The following is a 26,580-nucleotide window of genomic DNA, read 5'->3' as shown; positions in this document are numbered from 1 at the left end:
CTTTCATTTGTCTATATCAGAGATGTGTTCTTCCAGAAACTCAATTTAGGATTATCTAATCTTACATGCTATATCAGACCTCCACTTCCAAAGCCAGGGAACTTCTGAAGTTGAGGTCCAGTTTTGGATCTGCTCCCTCCTGTTCCTACTAAAAGGTCTGCAGATCTTGTACTGGTAGTGCTAGGACACCAAACTAGGAGAGGTTAAAAATGAGTAAATTGAGAGTGTTGGCAGACTGGAGGAAAATGTAGATGCACAGACCAAGATCCTATTTAAAACATAAAGTCCTGCCAGTTTCATATACTGAAGTCCACTACCAATCTTTGGCTTTTGCTGCCGAGGAGTAGAACTTTAGCTGAGTATCATCTGTCAGTCATTGTAGAACATAGCAACACCATTTTAGAAGGAAATAGGTTTTTTAAAACCAAAATTAAAGAAAAACCCCATCAGATGTCACCCTTTCTTCCACATGGTTGAGCACTGAGTTCCTCTGACTTGGGAATACAATTGTCCTGACCAAAATAAATAAAAACCTGTATTCAAATATTGCTGTTGCAATATTTAAACTGCTATCAAGGTCAACAAAATGATAATATTTATAATTTTACATGTGAATAGTATATCATTCTATCCATTAGGGCTATTTAACTGAAGCAAGATAAGATTTGCCAGATATTGCTTAGTGTTATTATATTCACTGAGCAATAAAAACTGCTTCACACATAGGCCTGAATTTTTTTGGTAAACCTGATTAGAGCAGAAGCATTGAATCAGTGGGATTTACCTTTGAGACATTGATTCAATGGGTCTACTCTTGCTGGTACTAACCATGATTTTATTCATAGTTATATAAAAGTTATAGGAATCCCATATAAACATGATTCTACAATTGACATGGATGGTTTGCATTCAGTTTTCCTGACTAATAGATCAGCCACTTCCCTCAGCAGAATTAGGAGCTGGGCAGTTTTCTGTGCCCCTGCATTTCCCTATGCAGTCTCAATATGTGATCCAGAGGGTTGTGGGACCCTTCAAAACAGAGTAAGGAAAAGTTTTAGGCACCCTACTGAGGAAGACAGATAGGGGAGTCCCACTGCATGAGTGAAAGTCTGTTCCTATCAGGGAATTTTGCTTCCTTTGATACACACAGACAACTTTCAGTTTATGAGACAAAAATACAGTATCCTTTTGTATGGCCCTGTCTGGTCAGATGCCCTTTAAAGAGTAAAAGACAGCATAACAGAAGTGGGACCTAAAGATTTGCATGCTCTATCCTTCCAAACTAATACCACTCTGATGAAAATTTAGGCTACAGCTGGCATGAGAGGCTAACCTTACTTGAAGGCTCAGAGATGATTGCAAAAGAAGTCTGTGCATTTCTCCTTCCTCTGTCATTTAATTTCCTTTATCACCCTGTTCTGATGGATTAAAAATCAGGATACTTTTATTTTCATTTTAAAACTGTAGTTTATATTATAATAACTCATTTTCCAAATAACATTTTGAATTATATATGACACTTTCTGTAAAACATTATGGTTGGATGGTTTGGCATGCAAAAGCAAAGAAGCTGAACTGTTAAGTGATACATATTTCCTTTTTTAAAATAAATAATCCTGAAACAATTCCCAATTTTGATGAAAAGCAAGGAACTTCTGGTTAACCGACACTCCGTATTATCCGACGTCCCAGGCCCCTTGGGAGGTGCTCATGCACGTTGTTAGGTAGCTTGCTATCTACCTAGCAACGCGCACGGGCACCTCCCAAGAGGCAGGGCGGCGAGCAGAGAAGTGCCCGTGTGCTTCGCTAAGCCGAGTGCTTGCTGCTCTGCCCCTTGGGAGGCGCCTGTGCGCGTTGCTAGGTAGATAGCAAGCTACCTAGCAACATGCACAGGCGCTTCCTAAGGGGCGGAGCAGTGAGCACTCGGCTTAGGAAGCACCACTGAGCGTTGTTAGGTAGCTTGTTATCTACCTAGCAATGCGCACGAGCGCTTTCCAAGAGGCGGGGCAGAAGTGCCCCTGCGCATTGCTAGGTAGCTTGCTATCTACCTAGCAACGTGCATGGGGCACTTCCTTCAACCGGCTTGCTGGATAATAGGGCTCCCTATTATCCGTCAGATCCAGTTATTCGACATTTGGCCCGCCCGTTTATGTTGAATAACCGGAACTCTACTGTATATATAAAACCACTGATCCCTTCTCTACCATGGCACTGTTTCTGGCCTGAAGTGACATTGGTGCTTTTTCTTCTCTGTGGAATGATTCTCAAATTATCCACAGGCCATAGTAACATTTTGGCTCCTAAACCTACATTCAGCTTAGTATATATGGTACGAGTAGTTCTCTTCCCCCACTTTAGCTAAAGAAAATTTACTGTTGTCCACCTAGTGATCTTCCATATATTGTGGTCCACTTTGCATCAGCCAGCATAAATAACTCAGGTTCTCATTCTCCCCCCCCCCTCTCTGTATATGTATTTAGAGAGAGAGAGACAGAGACGGGGGGGGGGGGGGGAGGGGGAAGGGAGAGGCAGCAATGATTTCCTTATTTTCCCCCTTTTTTGAGCCATAATTTGGTAGGACTTTTATAAATAGGACATAGGGGCTACTGATACACACCTGACACATCTGCTATAGGCTGCAGAGTTCTTCCAAATGTCTATGACATAGAAAGACATAGAGACACCCGTTTTTATTTTTACTTCTTTTGAAATATGTTCAGAGCATTAAAAACAAAGTAGTTTATTCACCATGTGGAGGTTGTTCATGCTTTAGCTGTGATTTGGTGAATTGGCTTGGAAAACTGACAAAGTAGTCACAGAATTTGCCCCAGCTGTGCACTGACATGGTGACGCCAGTCCACATAACCAGCACTAGGGCATGGGTGTACTGTGAGAGTTTATTGTCAAGAGTGAAATGCTCTTCCATGTTTTAAATATTCAGAGCACATTTCAAATAGAGAGGAAATCTGCATCAGTTTACTCAGCCCTTGTAGTCTTGCCTTTGTATTGCCATACCTCTAACCAAAAATAGCAACGTTAATCCTGAGTTGGCATCTCTTGGCAAATTGACTTTGTGTTTACAGTATAAACTAATCTCCTTACTGTCCTTTCAAAAGAATTGAATTATTTGCTTTCTCGGTGCCCTACTCTCTACTTTCTGAATATTAAATGTGTTTGTTTTCCCAGAGGGCTAGAGATCACTGGACAAAAGGGTTCAGCAGGAGAGAGTGAAATAAAAAGAGGTTGTGAGTCTTTAACCTTGAGCCTGACAATGAATGTGAACCAAACTCCAAATACTTGGCTTATATGAAGCCAGGTAAACATTCGAGTATAAGCCCATATGCTACCTGCTGTAGTGCAACTGAAAACTGGCCCTGTGTGTTTACATGGCATTTTTGTGTCAGGAGTGATATTCTGTATACTTTAGCAGGATGGGGTTTTTCTTCTTCTTCCAAAGATGGTAAAATCTGCAGTATCTAAAAATTATATTTATATCCTTTCTTTGCCAGATGCAACTAGTCTCACTTTCAGGGTGGGACAAAACTGAAACATTCTTCATTACAGCAACCAAGAAGAAAGAAGTGGAAACACAAAAGCCATGTCAAAATGTCCTGATGTGTTGTACCCAAACCCATCCAAGAACCTTTGTTAAGAGCCGTTTCTTTTTCCCGTTGTCTTCATTCTTGTAAGAAAAGGGAGCTGTGTAACTCATTGTTTGTCATTCCTTGGCATTGTCCTTTTCATAAAATATTTTCATTACATTAACACCATGTAGTTGATATCTGTTTCTGTTTTGGTATTGTCCCCACATATGCTTGTAGTTAGCAAGCATAGAAGCAGTTCTTTAGAAAGCCATTAAATCTTGACTACTTAAATAAATTCTCTCATAGGCTGCCACTTCAATTGTCAGGTCTCAGTTCACTGATCTAGTTAAATTTTGATAAATAAATGTATCTTTATATTTAACTTCAGTAGAAACTAGTTATGAAAATCAGGAAGATAAAATAAATGCACATATGCTAAATCTGATGATATGTCAGTGGAACCTCCCTTTCCTTCCCCTCTTTCCCCCCCTCTCTGCTCACATGCAAGTTTTCTTTTGCTGTTCAGCATCTTCTAGCATGTAGATATTGCTTCTGGAAGGGAAACCTATGTAGCAATACATCTATCTAAACATTAGGAGTGCAATTCTTTTTTCATTTCATTTTTGAAGGAAGCAACAAGTAATTTTACCAATTTTCTTCCCACTGCAAAAAAAAAAAAGCCTTATCACCTTCTGTCTAAATAGCCTAAAGGCATGAGATCACCACTGGTCCTCGGGGCTAAGCAGGGTCAGTCCTGGTTAGTACTTGGATGGGAGACTACCAACAAATACCAGGTGTTGTAGGCTTTAATTATGCATAATACTGCATATATAAAATACTTACATTATGTATATAGTACTATATATAATTAGGTCCTGAATTTTTCACACATACTGATTTTTATATTTTTTTTTCTGTGAGATAGAGCAAGCCTATTCTTTAGAATTCACTTATTTACGTATGGAACATCAGTCTGTGATCCTGCAAACTCACGTTCCTAACATCCCCTTCCCCATCTTTTTCCGATGTTCCCTTCCATTCCAGGGCATGGTCTACTAATGTATAGCAGGGGTTGCTGGCCAAATTGAGAAACAGTTTGATGAATACGCCAGGCTCTTACTATAAACATTTTACTTAAAAAAAATCACTGTATGAGTATTTCCTTTAGGGTACATGAAACATTTCCCCAGAGAAATCCCCAAATAAATACTGTTCACAGTCCCATTTAAATAGAGATTCAGCAGCACCATTTTTACTTGAAAGTAATTCTTTCAATGGCTGTTATGCCATTAAGCCTTGAGTCCCTATATTGGGAGAAATATCTGTTAAAAATTAAGTAAACAAATGAATAAAATCTAAAATGACCCAGTAGCACTAAATACATGGTAGAATTGCACCACCATGAACCCTAGAACAGAGCTCCTCGGGCCACCTGAGGTAGAAGGTTAGAAGGTTTTCCCCTTGGAATGTGAAGAATAAAGGCCAAGCAATAATGCAGCTTTTCTTTCCATGTTTATCTATCATAAAGAGCAGTATAACTTGAAAATGTTATCATCCACCCATTTACTTTTCAAAGCAAAGGGAATCTGTCAGTTGCCTAGACTCCTCTTTGCAATGAAAAAAAAAAGGCCTTGAGTTGTGTTTAACTGTTTCTCCTCCTCTAAATCCCAGTATGATATCAGGAGCCAACCTTTACCCATTCCTAGGCAGACGCTGGAAGACTGAACCAAATTCCTGTTGGTGCTTTACACTGATGTAGTGCATTGTTTGGAGGAGGACACAGGAAAAGGCATGGAAAGCTATCACTGTTGGAAAGGAACCTAACTTGAGTGCTTCTAACAGCTTTCTCTCCTAATAGTAATGGCTTTCTATGCCCCGTCCCATTATCATAGCACCTTCAACCATTTGACTCAAAATGTTGATCATTGTAACATTTACAACAGCTGTTTCCTCTTTTTACTACTGCTAAGAATTGAAGCAGCCACAAAGTAATTGCCAGTTATCTCCATACTAAAAGACAATTTCTGCTTGTGGTTGTTGCCTTGTGCCATCTTTAGAAACTAAATTGAACTAATGACTTCTGCCTTAACTCTGTCCCATTCATATTCTCTTGGGATTTAACCCTCTGTCCAGATCTCCGAAATGTAAGCACTCTGCTGCAGCCTTTCTCTAATTTCATTTGGACCAGTGTATTCTAGCAGTTTCAAAAAGGATGCATGGGACTTTGGAATAAGAGGCAGCAGAGTTTTTTAAAAATAAATGTTTCAGGCCATGACCATTTCCATCCATTCAAGACCTTAATCAACTCAAATGAGAGCCAGTGGCATGCCCGTCACATTTCTGCCTAAAGCATGTGTCCGTGATGTCTCATTCAAGTTAGCATCAATAGATGCCTCATTGTAATTAGGAGATAAATGGAAAGTCCAATAATCCTAGAATTCATTTAAAGTCATAATACATTTTTCAGTAGTTTACATACTTGCCATTCTGTTTTTCCCCGTCAAGAAATGCTGTCTTTTCTTACCAGTAACAGTCAATAGAAACCTCGGCATTGGCAAGAGAAGAAATCTAAAATGCGTTTCCATGTCTGTGATGGAGGACCACATGTCCTTTTCCTGACCCAAACAACATGCTCTTTGGCTCTTGCAGTTCACTGCAGACACAGTAGATTGGTGTACTGTGCCGTCATGACACTGTATTTATCAAGTCGTTACTGATTTCTCCCATGTCCATATGGTTTAGTGAAAGAAGGCAATGAAAATGTCTTGACTTAACTAAATGGACATAGAACAAATACTGCAGATGAGGCATAAAAACTTGCTACCTTCAAATTCACTTTATCAATGGCTCTCACAAGGAAGAAATCCAATGCTTTGTGATTAAATTCTATGAAACTCAGCAACCACTATATAATTTCTTTAGCATGACTTGTTTATTAAAAAGTTATTTTAAAGCAAATGGCTAGAACAGTGGGTCTATACTCGAGTGTTTACCTCACATATGCATGAAGTAAAAATAAAAACTTGGATCAACAATTACATGTTCACATTATCCAGGCTTCCAAGTGTAGTTGTTGTGTGCTGGTTAGCTGTGTTCATGTGATAACTGTGATTTTTTTCCTGTATCGCATGCTTTTGCCTAAGTATTTTTGTCTGCTTGGCTTTTTTGTTGTGCCTGGCTGCTACATTTGGTTCTTTTTTTTAAAAGTATGTATTTTTTTTTCCTTACATTTGGCTCCTGTGTTTGTCTTTCATACCTATCCATCCAACTGTGTCTGTGTTTTGTGCTTTCTCATTTGAGATGTTCAATTTGTTTTGTGTTCCTTTTTCTATATTTACTTGAGACATTTAAAACAACAACAAAAAAGCTTTCTTACTTACTCACTGCAAAACTATCAACGTGCATGGTTCTACATTTGCATTGGAATTAACATTGCTTGTCTTTTACTAGGGATGTGCCACATGAGTGGATGTTCGCTTTCTTTAACCCCTGCGCTCCATCAGTTCTGGTCACAGTTCTGATGGCTTTAAACTCATATGGTTTTAACATTGCAGCTGATTCAGACACACAAAATGCACAAAACTGAGCCACTCGTTTATGCATTTGGCATCCAGAGACTATGGACTACAGCTGCCTGCTCTGCCGTAACCATGCACCACATTTTTCACCCCTCTTAAAAAAAACCCCCATCTAAATCACAAGAGAGTGATTAAAGGAAAAAAGACAGTTACCACTGACATCTCTTATCTTTTCCCTCCTCTCAGATCCGCGTCGTGAAGGCATTCCGTAGCTCTCTCTATGAAGGTTTAGAAAAACCAGAATCTAGAACCTCCATTCACAACTTTATGACTCATCCTGAATTTAGGATAGAAGATTCCCAGCCCCATATCCCTCTCATTGATGACGCAGAACTAGAAGAAGACCCTGCACTCAAGCAAAACCCAAGTCCACCATCCTCACTGAACAAGAACAATAGTGCTATTGACAGTGGAATAAACCTTACGACTGACACAAGTAAATCAGCTACCTCTTCTAGTCCAGGAAGCCCTATCCATAGCCTGGAGACATCCCTTTAGCTGAAAAGGTCACTGAAAAAATAATGATATAAATAATAATAAAAATATATACATAAACAGATACGTATAAACAATGCTGGCTGAGAAGCTGTTTGAACTGCTGTTTGCAATGGACAAGGGGGGAGTGACTCACCGATCGCAATGGTTTGGGGGGAAATGGATGGCTGATTTACATCTTCCCCTCTTATTCCCCTCTTCCTCCTGGAGAAACAAACAAAAACAATTCAAATGCCCTCCTGCATGAATGTACTTCCATTTCCAAACTTCCCTTCTTTTTATTCCATACGCAGGAAATGCAGAGAATTTGTCTGAGGCAATTTATCCAATTCACTGTTGTATGAATTTTTTTAATGCTTGTGCGGCATGGACTCAATTGTATAGATTAATTTAAATAACCTTTTCGAAGTTGCAAAGCTTAACTTGCACAGTAGATTTGCACCAGTTGGAAAGAGGAACCTAAAATAAGCATTTATGAGACTATATATAGAGATATATAAATAATATATTATAATGATATATGTGTATATATCCATATCTATATATAGATATATAGATATTCATATATATATATCCATATATATCCATATATATAGCTATAGATATACACATATATACGCATTTCTTTGTTGGCATGTTGCCTTTTTCTGCTCAAATTGCTCTATTTTAACTTATTTATGTCCTAAAAATAAAGAATGTAATTTGTTTACAGAGTTGTAGATATAAATATCCTTAACTATTTGTAGGATTAAGACAGCACTTCCTGCCGAGATAATATACAAATTGCTCAATTGAATGAAACTTCTGCAATATGGCACCCTGGATGTTTTATTACAACTGTGATCTGATTTCGCCTGATAAGAGTTTTTTTTTTGTTTTGTTTTTAGTTTAATGATGTAGATATTGCTAGCAAATAACAAAAGAAGCCAAACTATAACATACTGGATGTAGCATTGTGATCCTGTACAGGGAGTAATGAAACAGAACGGCTTCCTTTGTTTTAAATACAAATTTACATGATCAGGTTTTTTGCTCTCTCTCTCTTTTTTAATGAATTGTTTGACTTTGTTTTGATGCAATACTTAACAACGAGGCCATTTCCTTATTTAAGTGGCTTCGTCAACATTTTTTAAAAAGATTATAATGTAGCTCAATGGAGTTTCTGAATATCAGTTCAAAACTAAGTTGTATTTGGCTTTGTATAAGAATCAAGCTAGCGTTGAAATATTGTGTGCTGATTCTGTTCCATTAGAAATTTAGGCTTTTATTTCTTGTCAAATATGGGCTGTTGGCATTTTGGATGAGAACCACTATGGTTTATTGCTTTCACATGAAAAAGAAAAAAAAATCATTTTATGCACTATGTAGACCTGAATGAAACTTTATGAAGTGTATACTAAAATGTGCTTTGTGTGATTATTTTAAAACCAAGTTTGTCTTCCTGTAGTCACATAACTATAATCCAAGAATGTTTTTTCCCCATGTTATTCTGCTTTCTACGAGGAAGACAACTGAGAAAATCTGCAATATTGTGGGAGAGTTTTGTTTTCAAGATGGTAACAGCCCTGGTAATTTAGAAGTTGATATAATTGTTATGTCAACTACTGCAAAGCACTTTGTGGATCACAGATTTTTCATAAAACGACTTTTGTATTTAATACAAAGTTTGATTCAAGACTTTTCAGCATATGATCTTTTCCATGAAACTGTACAGTGCAAAAAGACATTTTGATTAATATACAATCAATTATGCTAGAAAGGTTGGGCGAAAGGCCCTTTCAATTAGCTTGGAAATGTTGTTATCACATTGCCTGCTGTTTTAAAGTTGGCTAATAAGGCAGAACAACTCTGTAGTCAGAAGAACTATTGTACACCAGAAACCCTTCCAACAAGATGAGATTCCTGGCTAAACCACAGTTTGGAGTGGCTAATGCTCTGAGGGTGTACAGTGACTATTCAGCCGGGTAAAGCGCTAACCAGCCTGAATGGCCAGCTTCTGGACTTTCAGGAGAAGCTTTTAATGTCTCTTGGCTCTACAAAACTCACACTGAACCAGACGTCTGGCAGAAGAGCCAATCTTCCCAGGCTTAAACAACCCTCTTCTCAACAGATCGTGTTAACAATTTCTTAACTCTCAGATCTGGCTTAAGAGCCAAGCACAGCAGCTTATGATTAGAATCAAACTAATGGAAAGTTAGTAGGGGTTCAGCCTTGGACTACAAATAACACTGGCTACCTTTTGTGTAACACTGTGGTTCCGTGTTCTCCTTGGTATAGCATAATTGAGAAAATAAAGTCTATATACAGGGGAAAGCATGTGACTTTGGACTCAAGCATCTTCAAAACCATGGGTACTGGATTTTATTTTATTTCATCTTAATATGGATGATTTGCCTTTTATTTTATGCTTTTCATCACATTCTTTAAAAATTCATTTTGTGTGTGTGTGCATTGTAATACTGCTTTTAAAATAGCCATTAGGGTACCATTTGCAGACTTGAAAATACTGTTTAAAAACACAAACACTCCATTCTGTACATATATAGTTAAAAGAAGGAGAAAGAAAATAGAGCATATATTATTTGTGATGCATAGGAAACTTTGGATTCTGTAAACAGAAACCATGCTTTATGTATATGATAAAAAGACTTTTTTAAAAAATGAAGGAAGATGAACTAAAACAACTTTTCAGTTATGAGCTGTGTATATGTTCCCTTTCTATATTGCTTGCCCTCTTTGTGACAGGAAGAATGGATCAAAAAACCAAAATGATCTATATGTTGAAATTCACTGCAATACATAAAATGCTTGCTCTGGATGTACTGTACCTAAAAGCATGAGATTTGTGGAAAATTACAGCAGTACATTTGGCAATCCATCCCACTAGGGGCTATTATTACTATATGTTTATTCATCTGTTTTTATGAATTTTTTAAATCTAGACAATAATTGTAAATAAAGAACTTACTGTCTCTGTTCATTTAATACTATGCAAAAGGTTATGCTTTCTATTGTTATTCCTACATTGTGATGCTGGAATGTTTGTGGTTTCAGAAACAAACAAACACAAAAGTAAAATATGTGATGTAAATTATTTTATAGTTTGAAACAAAATGATAATGTTTTACTCTTGCTGCTTACTGTCTAATAGATATCTCCTAGCAGGAGCACAAGTGGAAACTAAAAGGAAAAAAAATATAATAAATTCACAAAGCAGCATGAACAATAAAGGTCTGGATATAACATCCTTTTTTATTTCAACTTTCAGTGGATACAACACACAACATTTAAAAGTCACTGGTTCAGGCAGTCCCTGATATTTTTCAGTTATTCAGATAGGAAAAAAATATTCTGTTGAATCAGAATTTCTGATAAATTATGGCATACAAGGGATAGTTTGTGGACTGGCCTCCTTATGAATGAAAGGGACCTGTGGACTTTTCATTGAACAGTGCTCATGTATCCGATTGGTAAACCATGGTGGATTTTACTAAAGCATGACTGGTGAGGAAGATTTCCCCACTTATCAAATCCAGCTGTGAAGTAAATTATCTTCATGATTTTGCTATGCCAAGGGAAGATGTTTACTGTGGCTATTAGCTAGCATCCTGTTTGTGACTTACACCTTCATAAGTCACTTTTTCAGTCATTGCAGGGGGTCAAAACTGTGTTCTGACTGCTCAAAACGTTCCAAGTAATGTCACTGTTCTGCACCTGGTTATAGGACCATAGTCAGACAATGCCCCCTTCCTCTATTGGTCACGAAATGGCCATAGGGCCTTTTCAACTAAGAGGTGGGTTTAAAGGAGTGCAAGAAGGGACATAGTACAATTGCACGTATAAAATTTTATCCTGCATTTTCACAATATAGGAAAGAGAAAGACTATAATTAAAAATGTTTTATCCCTACCCTACTGAGATAAAATTCCCACCACATTTTGGCAAGGTGAGACCAATTTTTTTTATTACTTTAGGGCTGCAATACCCCCCCCCCCCCCCGCAGATTACACTGCTTCCAGACTGGATTGAGAGTTGCTGAAGCCCCCCACCAGGGGGAGAGGTGTGTCAATTGCAGAAACATTTGGCTATGTCCCTGTAGCTAGGTGCAAAATGAGCATATCATCCGCTGAGATCTAGTGATCTCAGCAGATGTTGGAATCATTTCACACCTGGCTAACATTGGTAACATTACCAATGTTACTCTAATATGTCCCACTCTCTTCCAGGCACAGAACAATTGTGGGAATGAAGCTCAGTGGCTCTACGGTAGGTCCAGGGACAGAAGGAAGGAAGGAATCAAACTCAGCAACAAGCAAAACTACACTAACAGGTTGCCAGCTATACAGTGTATGCCATGCCATCTTATAAAACAGAAGAGTGCAGTCAGTGCTGGAACTTTGATTCTGTATGCAGTTATCTTTCCCATTTTAATTCAGTCATTTTACCTCTTCAATTTTTACAGTTTTTAGTGTAGGCAAATATTTCAGAGAATCATGAACAGCTTAGGAAATTACTTGAGATGCAGGTTAAATATTAAATGTACTTATGATCTTTACTGTTTGGCCTATGTGAAAATATATTTTGAGGATGAAGTCCTAGGCCTTTTCATGCTACATAGTTGCTGGACTATGATTTGACTTTAATTGCCTTGGTTGCATCCTATGGATAACCCCTAGTAATGCTCTCTGGATGAAAGTTTTAACTATTCTCTAAATTGTAAATCTGAAGAATCCATGGTATGTAGCCATGGATGTTTAAATGAAACCATAATACTGTGATAGTATAGTATGGAAAGCCCTTCCATATCACTCAGTGTACTTCTGCTGGGTACTTCATCCTCCCTACTCCGCATAGAAAGCACCTTCTCAGCAATGAGTTAGCTTCCTGTAGCCATTTAGTAGACTGAGAGTAGATGGGAATTCCTGAACATGTCCAGTTGTAATTCTACAGCTGGGAGAAAGGAGCAGTCATCATCCTTCAAACAACCAAGATGATGACAGTTTCCCCTTTCTGCCAGAACTGCTATCTGATTATACTCGCTTTTCCCCAGCTACTATACATACAACTCCACAAGCTATTAAATGACTTCCCTGTCCCTCCTGCATCCACAAAATAGCCACAGAAGGTCCTCTGTATCCGTGGCTTGGTTGCAGGACCTTCCATGGATACCAAAATCCATGGCTACCCAGGTCCTATTGTATGCTGTGGTGTAGTTAAATGGTGCCTTTATATAAGATTTGCTCTTTTTTTCTTTTCTTTTTTTTGGAATCTGTTTTGAAGTATTAGTTGAATCTATGGATGGTTGAATCTGTGAATACAGAATGCATGGATATGGAGGCTGGTTGTACTGCGAAATTCCCTTGCAAGGCGAGAGGGAGTGTTGCACATAGGGGTACTGAATACCCCTTACACAATAAACATAAAAGCAAACAATGCTCACATATGTACCTGAGCATTGCATATTAAAATCTGACTAATGTAGATTATATAATGGATGTTAAGGTCCTCTATTTGTTTCCTGGGCATCCATGTGATTATACTGACTTATTGTGACATAAACTATTGCAGGAACAACCACTTTTGCTTACGTCATTTGAATGCTCAAGGGGGATGGCGCCTAAGGGAAAGTGAAGGTTATTAGAATGTTGTAATAATTAAAATTACAAAACTGAATGTAAATCAGGTGTAATGTTAGTTTAATATAAATATATATTATAATTGTAGAATATCAAAGTTAGAATTAAGAACCCATTTTATTTTAAAATCTTTGTTTTAATACATTAAAATTATATTACAATCCTTTATGATTAAAATTAATACATATAAATTAGTGATGGTATTTCACTATATAAACATTTCAAAATTTTAAATTTACTTGGAAAACCATGAACTATCAATTAATTTATGATGCCATAGTAGCACTGACAGTAGCTTAGCAGCAGCAAATTAAAGACTTCCTGCTACAGTAGACTGGTGAAAGGGTTACAACACCAAGGTTTCTGCTTGATGGATCGTCGACAGAGTTGACTAGGAGTGAATCAACACTGGGCTCTACATCTGGGTCTGGTTCAAAACATAAATATTTCAGATTGTCCCCAAAGGCAGCCAGAAACACCTGGTCAAGCCTGTCACAGTACTACATTGGCATCCCAACAGTATAACCAGGCTGAGACCACATTGGCCCCACTGGACTGTCACCTTACCCTTCATGTCATTGTTGCTGCTCCCAGACAAACACAAAGCTCTGTGTGAGCTGCTGGCCATCATTTTGACATCAGCAGTGACGCCCGCATGATCAGGAAGAAGGAGAGGTGACATGGGCATGATCCATCCTCATTCCCTGTGCTGATGAATACAGGGAATGATTGATGGTGCTAGTGCCTCATTTGAATTTTAGAATCAGAGAGTTGTGAGAGATCACAAGGGCCATTTAGTCCAACCCTCTGCCATGCAGGGAAACTTAAAGCACTCCTGACAAATGGCTATCCAGCCTGAGTATAAACACCTCCAGAGATGGAGACTCCACCTCACTCCAAGGCAGCAAATCCCACCTATGAATGCCTCTTACTGTCAGGATGTTTAGGTTGAACCTCTTTTCCTGTAGTTTGAATCTATTGCTCATTGTCCTAGGGTGCATCTACATTCTAGAATCAGTGCACTTTGATACTACTTTAGGTGTCATGGCTCAATGCTATGGAGTCATGGAAGTTACAGTTTGATGAGTCACCAGCATTCTTTGGCAAAGAAGGCCAAAGATCTTGTAAAGCTATTACTTGCATAATTCCATAGCATTGAGCCATAACCGTTAAATTGGTGTCAAACTGAATTAATTGTGCAGTGTAGCTGCACTCCTAGTCTCTAGCACAGCAGAAAACGAGCTTTGCTTGTTCTTCCATATGACCTGAACCCACTATCCAGATAGCCCTGAAGCCATGGGGTTTTCTTGCCCATGTAGACTTTACCTACATTGCTCCATAGCAATGGGTTATTGTATTAATCTGTTTACTAACGCAAGTAAAACTATTCAGTTTGGTGATAGGTCAGTTTTCCTTTTTTTTTTTCCTCGTAGAAGAGCACAAAATGTGTTTTGGGGTTGTATTTTATACTCGCTACATCTCAGAGTTGCATGTCAAGTCACTGATTTATATATCAAGCAGCTTATCTTTTGTGATTTATTATTGATAATATATTTTATGTCAACTCTGATTTACAACAACTATCAGAGGGCATTCTTTCTTCAGAAGAGAGTTCTCCTTTGCCTTCCTTTGGGGTTGAGAGAATGTGACTTCCCTGCCCAGTGAATTTCCATGGCTGAATGGGAATTTGAACTCTGTTTTCTCAGAGCCATTGTAGCTCAGTGTGGAAGGCTAATTTCAGAAAGACAATGGCCTAGATAAGCAAAAATGAAAGTATGGAACCAAAGTGTGGGGTTATTTTACATTTCTTCATGAAGAGTACAATAAGCTTGACAAACGAATTGTGTTCTACTAGGGAAGGATAAGCACATACTAAGATTTTACATATAAACAGCTCTATAAAGAGCAAGTGTGTTTAAATTGGTACACTTACGTTTTTCACTTTCCTTGCAACTTGTTTTGTCACTTTGCAAGAACAATCAAGTAGCACTAGAATGAAGCAATCCCCCACTAACTTTAAAAACATGATTCAATTAAATGTGAATTTAATTTATTATTCATTGTGCACTAAGATGTGTGTGAATCATTTTTAAATTGTTTTTTCTTGAAGATTGCTTTTGGTAATATATTAAATGCTAATTTTTATTTATTAAGCGTTATTCAAATCACAATGTGAAATATCAGATTAAAAGAGCAATTTGCAACAAAATAAAGTACAAAATATGTTTTCAGAGTGTACATTATTTGACAATCTTCTCAAATCCCATTGTATGACTATTAAATAATCTTCTGAATTGACCCTGATATCTACAAAACCAATCTATGCCACTGGCTGAATCTGTGAATGAGCAGATAAACCAGTTGATAATTCATTTCAAGTTGGAAATTGTTTTCTCCTCTACCACTGAATATTGCAAGGTTTATCTGCTTTTCTGGGTTCTTGCTCACTCTCTGATCAATGTCATACACAAAAAATTACATTGATGAAGCATATTATTTCTTTGTCTTTTGCAGTTTATCACATCTTGGGCAGGTGCCTAGTGCAGGATCTTGAGATTTAGACACTGACCTTAACATCCAGGTAATTAGGACTGTTGATGTAGTATCTGAAATGTGATCACTGGGAAAGTATCACTATGAAAGCTTTCTGGAAGACTGAGGGCTCACAGGATGCTGTTTAGAAAATTTTCAAATCTGTCAATTTTTTTTTTGGTTGGGAGATTTCCTAATTGCCTCCAGGAGACATAGCCACCATTTGAAAAACAGGAATGCAAAATAAGATGGGGCACGCAATTGGTATACACAAGCATTATGCACACAGGCTCACAGGGCCCTTATCCAATTCAGAATTACAATGTTGTGATTCTATCTAAGTTATAGAATCCTGGGTTTTGTATATTAGCAAGGTACTTGAACTCCTTGGCTGAGAATTCCACCTGCCTGAAAATCTCCATCCTGTTTCCTGCTTTTGAACATTAATGTTTGTGCACACACCCTAATTCAATTTAATTTCTGCATAACTATATGTGACTAGTTGCCATGGCACATGGTGATTTCGTTGTCCATTGTAAGTGCAGCAGTCCTACTGAGTGTAATAAACATCTGTATTCAGATATACATAGCGTGATCTCTCTTTGCACCAAATGGTTTACTTCATCTCTCCTTCTGCTGGAAAGTCAAATGGAGCATACATGAATCTAAGGAAGGACCTGGACAATAATTATCTTCAGCAACAAGGCAACCATATCTAGTCTATATCCCTGGAAAGTGGAGGATGACAGCCTCTCCTCTCAACTGTATAACCTTAGAGACCCCTGAAAACACCCCATCAGCAATCTGAGGGCCTGCTGAATGGCAATGTGACATTAAGCAGGGGAAAGAGGAAAAAGGTGATCAACATTATGGAAAATGTGTAGAAGCACTTTTAGTAGTTGGGAACAAGGAAAGGTATATCCCACAATCACAATATCCCACTTCATTTTACAGGATCTTTTGGCCTGTGAGAGATTATTTTCAGAGGGTAATGGGGAGTGGTGAGATGTGGAGGACAGTGGAAAGTCAGCTTGTGTTTATCTTCTATTTGCTGAAATGTGGATCCAGTCTCTTGGAATAAATCCATTCAGACTGTAGTCCAGTCTACACAATTCTAGCCCTGTGTCCACTCATGGCTTCACTGAGTTAGAATCAAACCCTCATTTCTTCCTGATCTCATAGGTTAATCATGATGTAATACGGAAAAGCTTTTACTCCAATTGTTTCCTTGTAATACATGTTTTGGTGCCTTTGAGTGTGATTTTCATGTGTGTTGACTCAGCATTCAATATTTGATCCATTTGGTCTACTTTAGTTGGGACTAACCAGTAGGATTCTGACCATAGTATCTACACTGTAAATTGTTGTCTATCAGGAGGGGTATTCTGAAAATATCAAATTGTAAATTTTAGTTTAATGGATCTGTTTGGTTCTAGGTTGCTTAGGCAGTTGGATGTTTGTGTCAGTGTAATGTTATATACCTTATGATATTATACTGGTCAAATTCTCTTACTGGCTCTGTAAGAATGAGCCTTGCCATTATCTTGGGCAACACAGCTCAGTTAATGATGTTGAGGTAAAATTGCATTTATTGAGGTCTGCATGTGTGCTGAAGTATTCAGTCTTGGCTGATGCCAAGTTGTCTCACCCTCATCTCATTCCACCACCACCAGATGATGGCTAGAGGAAGACCTTTAGAAATCTCATAGAGGGATGAAGTAGCACCAACTCCTTACATGAGCAAGACTAGATCAGGAGTCCTGAAGCAAGAGGCGGGACTGTATTTTATTTCTTCTTTTCTTCTTTCACTGAGGAAAACTATCAGTCTCACTTACATACGGTGTTTCTGCAGCAAGACACTTCTCCTCATCAGAAGAGACTTTCATTTGAGGGTGAGAAATCTATAGAGGGAACGGTGTGCCAGCCTGACAGAATGGATTAGGAAGTTGACTGTCTTTTTTGTTCATGTGGGTAGCAATGGGCAGCAAACAAAGCTTAACATGTCTATAAACCAAGACACAGAATTTGAGTAAGAATCGAAATGAACTTGAAGTCTTAGTACAGAAAAATAAATACGACTTTATAGGCATAATGGATAATTAGTGAGATGATTCCCATGATTGGGTTATTACAACCGAAGGGTTTAGCCTACTTATTAAAAATACATGTGGTGGAAAAAGAGAGAGGGTAAACAGTATTATGTTAAAAACAAATTCAGTTATACAGAAATTCATGAGGGTAATTAGACTGAACCATCTGAGATCATTTGATAAAAATAAATAAATGCAACATCATGGTAGGAGTTTTCCACAGGCCACCAAGCCAAGAAGATGTGATGGAGAAACAAATCCCAGAAATGCAAGACTTCCCTTGATATCTGCTGGGAGACTTAGGGCCCATCCAGACAGGCCCCGAAATGCATGGCTTGTCAGGCTTTTACTGGAGGCATTGTTTGGATGTCTCGGGTAAAAGCAAATTAATTTGGGAGAAAGCAGGTAAACCCTGCTCTGTCCTGAATTAATTTAATACCCCATTAGACCCAGGCTTTCCTGAAAAGCCCGGGTCTAATGGGGTATTGGGCCTATGGGGACTGACTACTAGGTAGTCCTTGGTTTTTTGGGCTCCATAAGCCCAGAGAAGCAAGAGGGCACCCCCCCCCCCCCACAATCAGCCTTACCTGTCCGCCATTCCGCTGCTCATTTCTACGCACCAGGAGGACTGCCGGAGCAGCAGAGTGGCTACCCAATAAGTTTTCTTTAATTTTAAGGCTGGTTGGAGGAGGTGTGTGGGTGGGTGTCTGGGTGCCCTCCCACCAGAAAAGTGTAGTTTTCTTTTTTTTGGGGGGGGGGGGGGACAGAAATGCATGCCAAAGTGCATTTTAAAAACCTGCTTTGGTAAGCATTTCTATCAAGTCTGAAAACAAATCCGCAGAGTATAAGAAGACAATAAATTCCTGATGTGTCAGGCAGATAATTTCCTATTTTAAAAGCAAGAGGAAGGAACAAAGGAATTAGTAATCCTTGACTTGATTCTAACCAATAGGGAGGAATTGGTCACTGGATTAAAAGTTATTGATACTTTAAGGGAAAATGAGCATTTAATGCCAGAAGTCACAATTGAGGGACAGGGCAGAGTATAGTCAGACACAGACCCTTGATTTAGCTGCGTGGTTCCCAACATGTGGGTCCCCAGGTGTTTTGCCCTATGGCTCCCAGAAATCTCAGCCAGTTTACCAGCGGTTAGGACTTCTGGGAGTTGAAGGGCAAAATATCTGGGGACCCACAGGTTGAGAACCACTGATCTAGGTAGACATGCTAAAGAGCAAAGACACTCACACAAAAACACAGTCACAAACAATCCCATAGAAGAAAAGATGGGAAACATTGTGTAAGGTCAGAGGAATATGATGTCTTGTCAAACTGATATTTCTTTGCTTAGAATAAAAGCTTTCCTGGAAAGACCTCCTTTCCACTTTTTTCCACGTGCCCTTGCTCAGGCTGAATATACACTGCCATATAATGCAGTTTGACTGCAGTTAATCAGCATTCTGAAACTGCATTATTTGGTTAGTAGTTTGGTGAGACACTAGCACCCTTTAGCAAAGAACTAAAACTCCCATAATTTCAAAGGGTCCTCTGCTCCTTTTAGCAGAGAACTACAACTACCATGATCCCATAGCTTTGAGCTATTGCAATTAGAGTGCTGTCAAACTGCATTAATTCCACAGTGCAGATGCACTCAATGTCTTAAAGTCTACACGGGACACAATTACCTTACATTCAAGGTCTATGCCCTGAAAGGTCTGTGCTCAGTCAACACATGGAAGGGAAAAACAGTCAGGGAATTCATTTATAGGGCAAGATTTAGTAATGGTCTGCTACCTTTTCTGTTTTGTCTATGGGGCCCTCTATTGTTAGTCAATGTAAGAATAAGGGAACGAAAACTGATGTAAGTGAGAGGCAAATGCTAAACTTAAGTTGCTTTAAGAGAATACTTTTATATGGATATTTGCCAAATATTTTGCTCACTTTTAAAAAGTATCTTATCAAGTGCACTGAATAGTTAACTTGACAGAAAGAATGAATCATCACAATGTGCTTTAGGAAACAGTTTGACACCTCATTATAAACTAAACAGATTTCACTTTCAACATATTTTCGGATTTCTGGACATCTGACAGCATTTTCACCAATGTATGAATTCAAGCTACAGAACAAATACTCCTCTCCCTTAGAAGGATTGGGGAGGGGGGCTTGATTTTTATTTTCTACATTGCTTTTCCTCTCAGGATAAACTTGTAGTTATAACAGGTGGCATTTAATTATTCTCTCTTTTTTCTAACAGCTGAAAGCTGAGTCATGTCATACATTTTGCATAGGATAGCATCACTTGTCCTACATATTGAAATGCTGGCGAAACACTCTGAACATTTTATATCAGTTCTGTTGATCACATACAGCTTCTCTCTCAGAAAGTCACAAAGTAATCAACCAATCTGTTCTAAGTCTGTCTACTGCAGATAGTTAAGTAGTGGTCCATTAGGCACTGTCAACGAGGCAGTGTTTATTAGTTGCTAGGATTCTTGCAAAGGAATCAATAATTCAAGTCCACCCTTAAATTCTTCACACAAGAACACTGATTAAGATCAAAACCTTTAATTTAAAAACTTTACACTAACCTGGAATTTACAATAGATGTTTTTAAAAACACGTCAAAGCCCAGGGCTCTCCAGAATGCAAAGCATAGCACATAGTGTGCAGTATGATGAAGATCAGTACTAGCAGACCCAGAAAGCCAAAACAGTGATCCATTATAAATATGGACTCTCTCATATGGTCATTTAAGATAGCATAATTCCATTTCACAGGAAGGAGTCCGAAATAAGTCCATACACCCTATATTGTGTTTCTCTATTGGACCATGGGGATTCATAGCTATAAACTGAGGTAATTTAGCTGAACATTTTGTAGTAATGATTTATTATCAATGCACAGAAGGAGAGAATGATCTGTGCAAGCTATAATTAAGCCCAACTTCATATGGAAACTTCCCTTAAGTGGATAATATAATATCTATCTTTTACATCCAAATAGAAAAATGAAAACAATAACGGTACATAAAAATAATTAAAGAAGATCATTATCCTAGTACTATAATAAAATGACAACTAAGAAATCAAAAAGCCCAGGAAAATAATTTTCACCTAGTACTGTATCTAAAAGAAGTTAGCTCAGAAGCTTCGCTGGAGAAAGACTTCGGAAATTTGGACTTGACTATAACTGAGGAAACTGGGGAAGGCTCAGATTTTGGTTATCACTAGCCACAGGAAGAGCCTCTAAATTTGATCCTAGAACTGAGTAGATTCTTGCAGGAAAAGGTGATTCTGATGTTCTACACATTAGAATCATAGAATCATAGAGTTGGAAGAGACCGCATGGGCCATCCAGTCAAGAAGCAGGAAATTGAATTCAAAGACAAGAGGATGTCTAATATATTCAGTTGGCACCCGGTTGGGAATTTATGATGCTATAAATCAATTTACGATTGAGCAACTCAGGATTGTGGCATCTTGCAATGGCTGTATAAACAGGAGGAAAGCATTTCAATGAGGAAAAAGATTGCCTTGGAACCACTGCACAAATAAAGAAAGCAACATGGCCATTGAACATTGCTGCATGTTGCAATACAGGTTATCTTTGTACAATGATTGCTCTGCTCAGCACCTAGTATTCTTATATTTTTAGGGTTTTTATAGAATATTGACTCTAGTTTATGGTTAATAGAGTTAAAAGATCTAGTTTTGTTGTTTTAAAATGATAATTCATGTCTTGTTTTTCTGACTGTCAGAAAAGACAGAAAGAGCTGTGGAGCTGGACATTGAGGAGGGGAATCCAATTCCCTAGCTGAAGTAAAGGGAGATTTGAATGAATGAATGAATGGATGAATGAATGAAACTTTATTTATAGCCCACTCTATCTCCCCCAGGTTTCTCATCAAAGAAGAGTCTTCTTCTTCTGGTCCTTATCCTAGCTAGAGGAATTTGGGTTGCCCTGCAAACATGTGACCTTATGGCCCTGTAATTTTTTAAATAAAAACAACCACATTAAGTCCACTTTAAATCAGTGGCACTTTTCCAAGGAGTAATGCCATAATAAGACAGATACTATCTGCAGTTTAATTCTAGAGGGGAACAAATTAATGTGTATAGCTAACATTTAGATGGATATGGAAAAATATGTGGATTCATCTCAACTGTGGTGTTCATGGAGCAGTACAGGGTAGAGTTGGGATCTAGAAGTGGTGTTGAACTACAACTCCCAGCAATCCTCAGCATTGGTTATGCTTAATAGGATTGCTGGGAGTTGTCGTGCAACAACATCTGGATGGTGACACAGTGCCCATCCCAGGTCTACAGCAGTGATTCTCAACCTGTGGGTCCCCAGATGTTTTTGCCTTCAACTCCCAGAAACCCTAACAGCTGGTAAACTGGCTGGGATTTCTGGGAGTTGTAGGCCAAAACACCTGGGGGCCCACCGATTGAGAACCACAGGTCTAGAGGGAAGGAAGGGCCAGGTGTTGGCTTTGAGTGCTTTTATATGATGATAGTACAAAGAGACAGTCAAGGATAACATTAATATATGACAAGCATGCTGACTATCAGTCTTTCTATTGGGGAAACCACCAGGGACAGTGTGTGATTTCATAGATCATGTTTGGAACACCATAGCCTCCATTGCAACCATAGATGATCAGTGTCATCTTAATATGCCATTAATATGTCATTGACCAAACACATTCTGTTGTATACTATCTTCATCTTAATATTGTAAGTGTAACAGAAAGGTGGTCAAATAAACAAAGAAGATGGGAAAGGGAAAGAAAAGAAAAAACTATTTATGAAGTTCAAGATCTTTTCAGTTGTTATTAAGTGCAGATATTTTATCTGTCTTCATTTGTTTCAGCATTTTAAAGTACAGATTGAGCCTCTCTTACACCCAAATTCCAAAATCTGGAATTCTTCAAAATCCAAAACTCTCCACATTTTTTTATATACATTGAACTATCAGAAAGCAAAAGTGCCACTATCTCCAAAATCCAGAACTGTCCACAAACTTTGTTTAATTGACAAACCTATTAACAACATTGTGCATAAAATTCCTTTCAGGTTATGTGGCTAAGGAGCATCTGAAATGTTAATCAATTTTTAGACTTGGGTCCCATCTCCAAGATATCTCATTATGTGTTTATACAAATACATGTATTCCAAAATATGAAAAATTCCAACATCCAAAATCCTTCTGGTCCCAAGCATTTCAAATCAAAGATACTCCACCTGTACCTTGTTGTTCATACATGCTTCTTCTTATCCAGGGGGGCAATTATTAATATTATTAAGATCTCAGTTATTGAAATGAACAGAGAACCAACATATGATTATAATGATAACAAATGTGAAAGAGAGTGGTAACTATTTAAAATGAATGGTCAGAAAACAGATTTTGTGATTTTTGAAAAGAATATTAATTTAAACTAACCGAAAAGAAAATGCCTCTCTTTTACAACCTGCATGTGCAGTTGCTACTTCAATGCTTGAATTAACCACATAGTGTCACCCTAGACCATCAAAATCAAATCTTTTATAGGCTCTGTAGTTTTGTAGCTGTCCCAGAAAGCTTTTCCATTTCATGACTAAAGCATGTTTCTGGCAAAAGACATAATGAAATATGACAATTGAACTACTAAGATGTCTAGGCATTATTCTGAGTCATTCCAAACTGATTTGTATGAGTTAGGAAATAGTAAACTATGAAGAAATCATTTCTTCAAATAATGTTCTGCTCACTTAGTGACCTTCTCCTCACATAGCCTTGATCATCAGCATTCAAGAGATAAAGTGTGTTATCCCATCTTCTAAGGTTTGAGGTTTGGTCACTTAAGATAATTTTCATTTATACCTGAATTCAGGGAAGGTGGTATAATTACTAATACAAGATTTGGGGACAAAAGTGGAATCAGGGAATGTGCACTCCCTACACCTTGATTTCAATCCTTCCTTATAGAATTATATAATAATGTAACACAGCAAATGGTGTGAAATGATCTCTCACTTAGATTGCATCTATACTATAGAGTTAAAGCAGTTCAGCACCATTTTAACTGTCATGGCTCAATGCTATAGAATCCTGGGAGATGCAGTTTTATGAGATCTTAAACCTTCTCTACCAAAGAGTATTGGTGCCTTACCAAACTACAGTTCCCATAATTCCATAGCAGGAATTGGTATTTGAAGTGGTGTCAAGCTGCATGTAGTCTACAGTGTAGAGACCCCCAAAGTTGCAATCAAAATGGCTTGAATCATCTGTTAGTTTCAACCATTGAATCAATAATGAGTTAACATGTAGCTATATCCTATTGATTTAATGAGTCTACTTCTGGGGCCGGGCTGTGGCGCAGCTGCAAGTAGCCAGCTGCAATAAATCACTCTGACCAAGAGGTCGTGAGTTCGAGGCCAGCCCATGCCAGGGTGAGCATCCAACAATTAAAATAAAAATAGCCCCTGCTCGTTGTTGACCTAAGCAACCGAAATATAGTTGCATCTATCAAGTAGGAATTTAGGTACCGCTCTGCGGGGAGGCAAATTTAACTTATTTACGACACCATAAAACTTGTCCAGCTCCCATTTGGAATGAGGAAGTATCCATCAAGATGTCACAGTGGATGATGAAGCAGCTGCCCCCCCTGTGGCCGGAATCGAGCATCTCCTCAGGAAGCTGGAATCTGGAGAACGTTAAATCGCCTCTGCGTCTCTGTCTCTATGTTTACATGGCATTGAATGTTTGCCATTATATGTGCACATTGTGATCCACCCTGAGTCCCCTTCCGGGTGAGAGGGGCAGAATAGAAATACTGCAAATAAATAAATAAATAAATAAATAAATTTTCTGCCCAGAAGGAAAGCTTCCAGAAAAAAACCACTTCTGTGTGGAAAATTGTGTATCTTCAGAAAATAGTGATTTCTGCCATTTTCTATGCAAGCAGTCTGAATGAAAAATATTTTCCACACTTTACATTACTTTATGTGGCTGTGCCATGTGAAATGGAGTCATTCTGTAGCCTGACACACTTGCTGCAGGGGAAATGAGGACATTTCTGGCTGTATCATAGGCAGAATCAGCCAGTGGTATTATCCCTCTACAGATGTTCTCAACACTAGTGATGTAGATGAGCCTCCTCCACAGAAAGAGAAAGAGGAAATCCTCAATTTCCCCTGCTTCATGGGGCTACTGTGTGGTCTTGTACATGGTCATTCAAAATAACGGGGTGTGCTGGGCAGATTGGAAAGAGGCATCTTCTTGGTAGTGGTCTTCTGATTTCCTGGGAAGTAGGGAGAAAAATAAACCATGTGTCCCATCTAGGAAAGAGGAAGGATTTATGAACCTGATCTTTTTACAGGTTCTTTTTTGTCTGCAGTGAAAGCAACTCCTGAAAACAGAAATCTCAACAGTTTCTTTTTCTTGGAAATATGGCTGCTCCATGGCTTGAATAATGGGGTTTAGAAGTTCTAACAATTCCCTTAGTCTGTAACCAGGTTTTTAAAAAACGTATCTTCTTTCTGCCAGTCTGGAGAACAGTAATCTATCTTTGCCTAAAGTGGAAGAGCAGCCTGTAGCTTGTAGGCTTAATATGGCCTGTGGCGGTTTCTGGCAGGTTCACAACCCCTGCCCACAATATATGTATTGGTGCTTTGAAAGTACAGATCACTCCTAAAATACACTTTTAAAAGGTAAAGGACAGTTTCATCTGAGCAGGGAAAGAAAAGATATTGATAGCAATGATCATCCTGGAGTGAGGAAGGGAGGGAAACAGAAAGAAAAAAGGTGTGTGTGTGACCACACATATAAACTGGCAGCAGCATTGGTCTATGGCAGTGGTTCTCAACCTGTGGGTCCCCAGATGTTTTGGCCTTCAACTCCCAGAAATTCTAACAACTGGTAAACTGGCTGGGATTTCTGGAAGTTGTAGGCCAAAACACCTGGGGCCCACAGGTTGAAAACCACAGGTCTATGGAAAACTGGGTGGAGTGGTGTAATATGTGTATGTGGTATGAAGGGAACAAAAAAAAAGAAAGCTAACAGAAGGTCTATATAAACCAGGAATGGATGCACTTTTTCATTAAGAACTACATTCCTTTGCAGGATCACCTTCTGGCAAGGCCCAGTGGCAGCTGAAAGATTAGACATCTGTAGAGGCAATTATTTCAATTGGGTTTGTGTATGTAAAATTTAAAGGACCTAGTAAGGGTGCTGGACTTCTGCACAATCCCTTTAAAGTTTGGAGTAAGATGCAGGATGGATTCACTACTCTACTGACATAGGAACCACCAACAACCGGAACCACCTTACATTATTTTTCTCTGAAAATGATCATCAGTACATCCATACTCAACCTCTCTCTTTCACCATCTCTACCTTCCTTTCTTAAGGCAGAAAAGGGAATGTTGATGATCTTAAGGGAGACAAGAGACAAAATGAAGATGGGGCTGACCTAAAGCCATTGTCTGCTCCTCAGAAGATGGCTAGCAAAAGAGTGTGGCTCTTAATAAAAAAGATGTTCTGTAAACCAAAGCCAAAGTTCTGTAAACTTCCAGTATGGAGAAGAACAAACTCTCATTATGTCAGGTGGCTGAGGAGCAACAGTGCAGGAATAGCAATTGCCAGTGCAGTTTGTTTAGTTAAATAGAATATGAATTCTAAA

The 26,580-nt window shown here is 38.4% G+C and overlaps 1 protein-coding gene across 14 annotated transcripts in view; it reads left to right on the top strand.

The window, feature by feature from the left end:
* Positions 1-26,580, top strand: part of atp2b2 (ATPase plasma membrane Ca2+ transporting 2) — a 352,745-nt gene that overhangs the window by 286,543 nt on the left and 39,622 nt on the right. For 6 of the 14 annotated variants that reach the window (XM_008105190.3, XM_008105196.3, XM_008105195.3 and 3 more), the window contains one exon: positions 7,349-10,647. The exons of 1 other annotated variant lie outside the window; for it this stretch is intronic. In XM_008105190.3, coding sequence (XP_008103397.1) covers positions 7,349-7,660 — 312 coding nt within the window. In that variant the 3' untranslated portion in view covers positions 7,661-10,647. Of the gene's footprint in view, positions 1-3,186; positions 3,243-7,348; positions 10,648-26,580 lie in introns of those variants that run through there. 7 more of the 14 variants (XM_008105200.3, XM_003217665.4, XM_008105197.3 and 4 more) reach the window with 3 other exon arrangements.

This window comes from Anolis carolinensis, chromosome 2, assembly GCF_035594765.1.
Source record: "Anolis carolinensis isolate JA03-04 chromosome 2, rAnoCar3.1.pri, whole genome shotgun sequence".
Lineage (NCBI taxonomy): Eukaryota > Metazoa > Chordata > Lepidosauria > Squamata > Dactyloidae > Anolis > Anolis carolinensis.
This window is presented reverse-complemented; position numbering and strand designations above follow the sequence as displayed.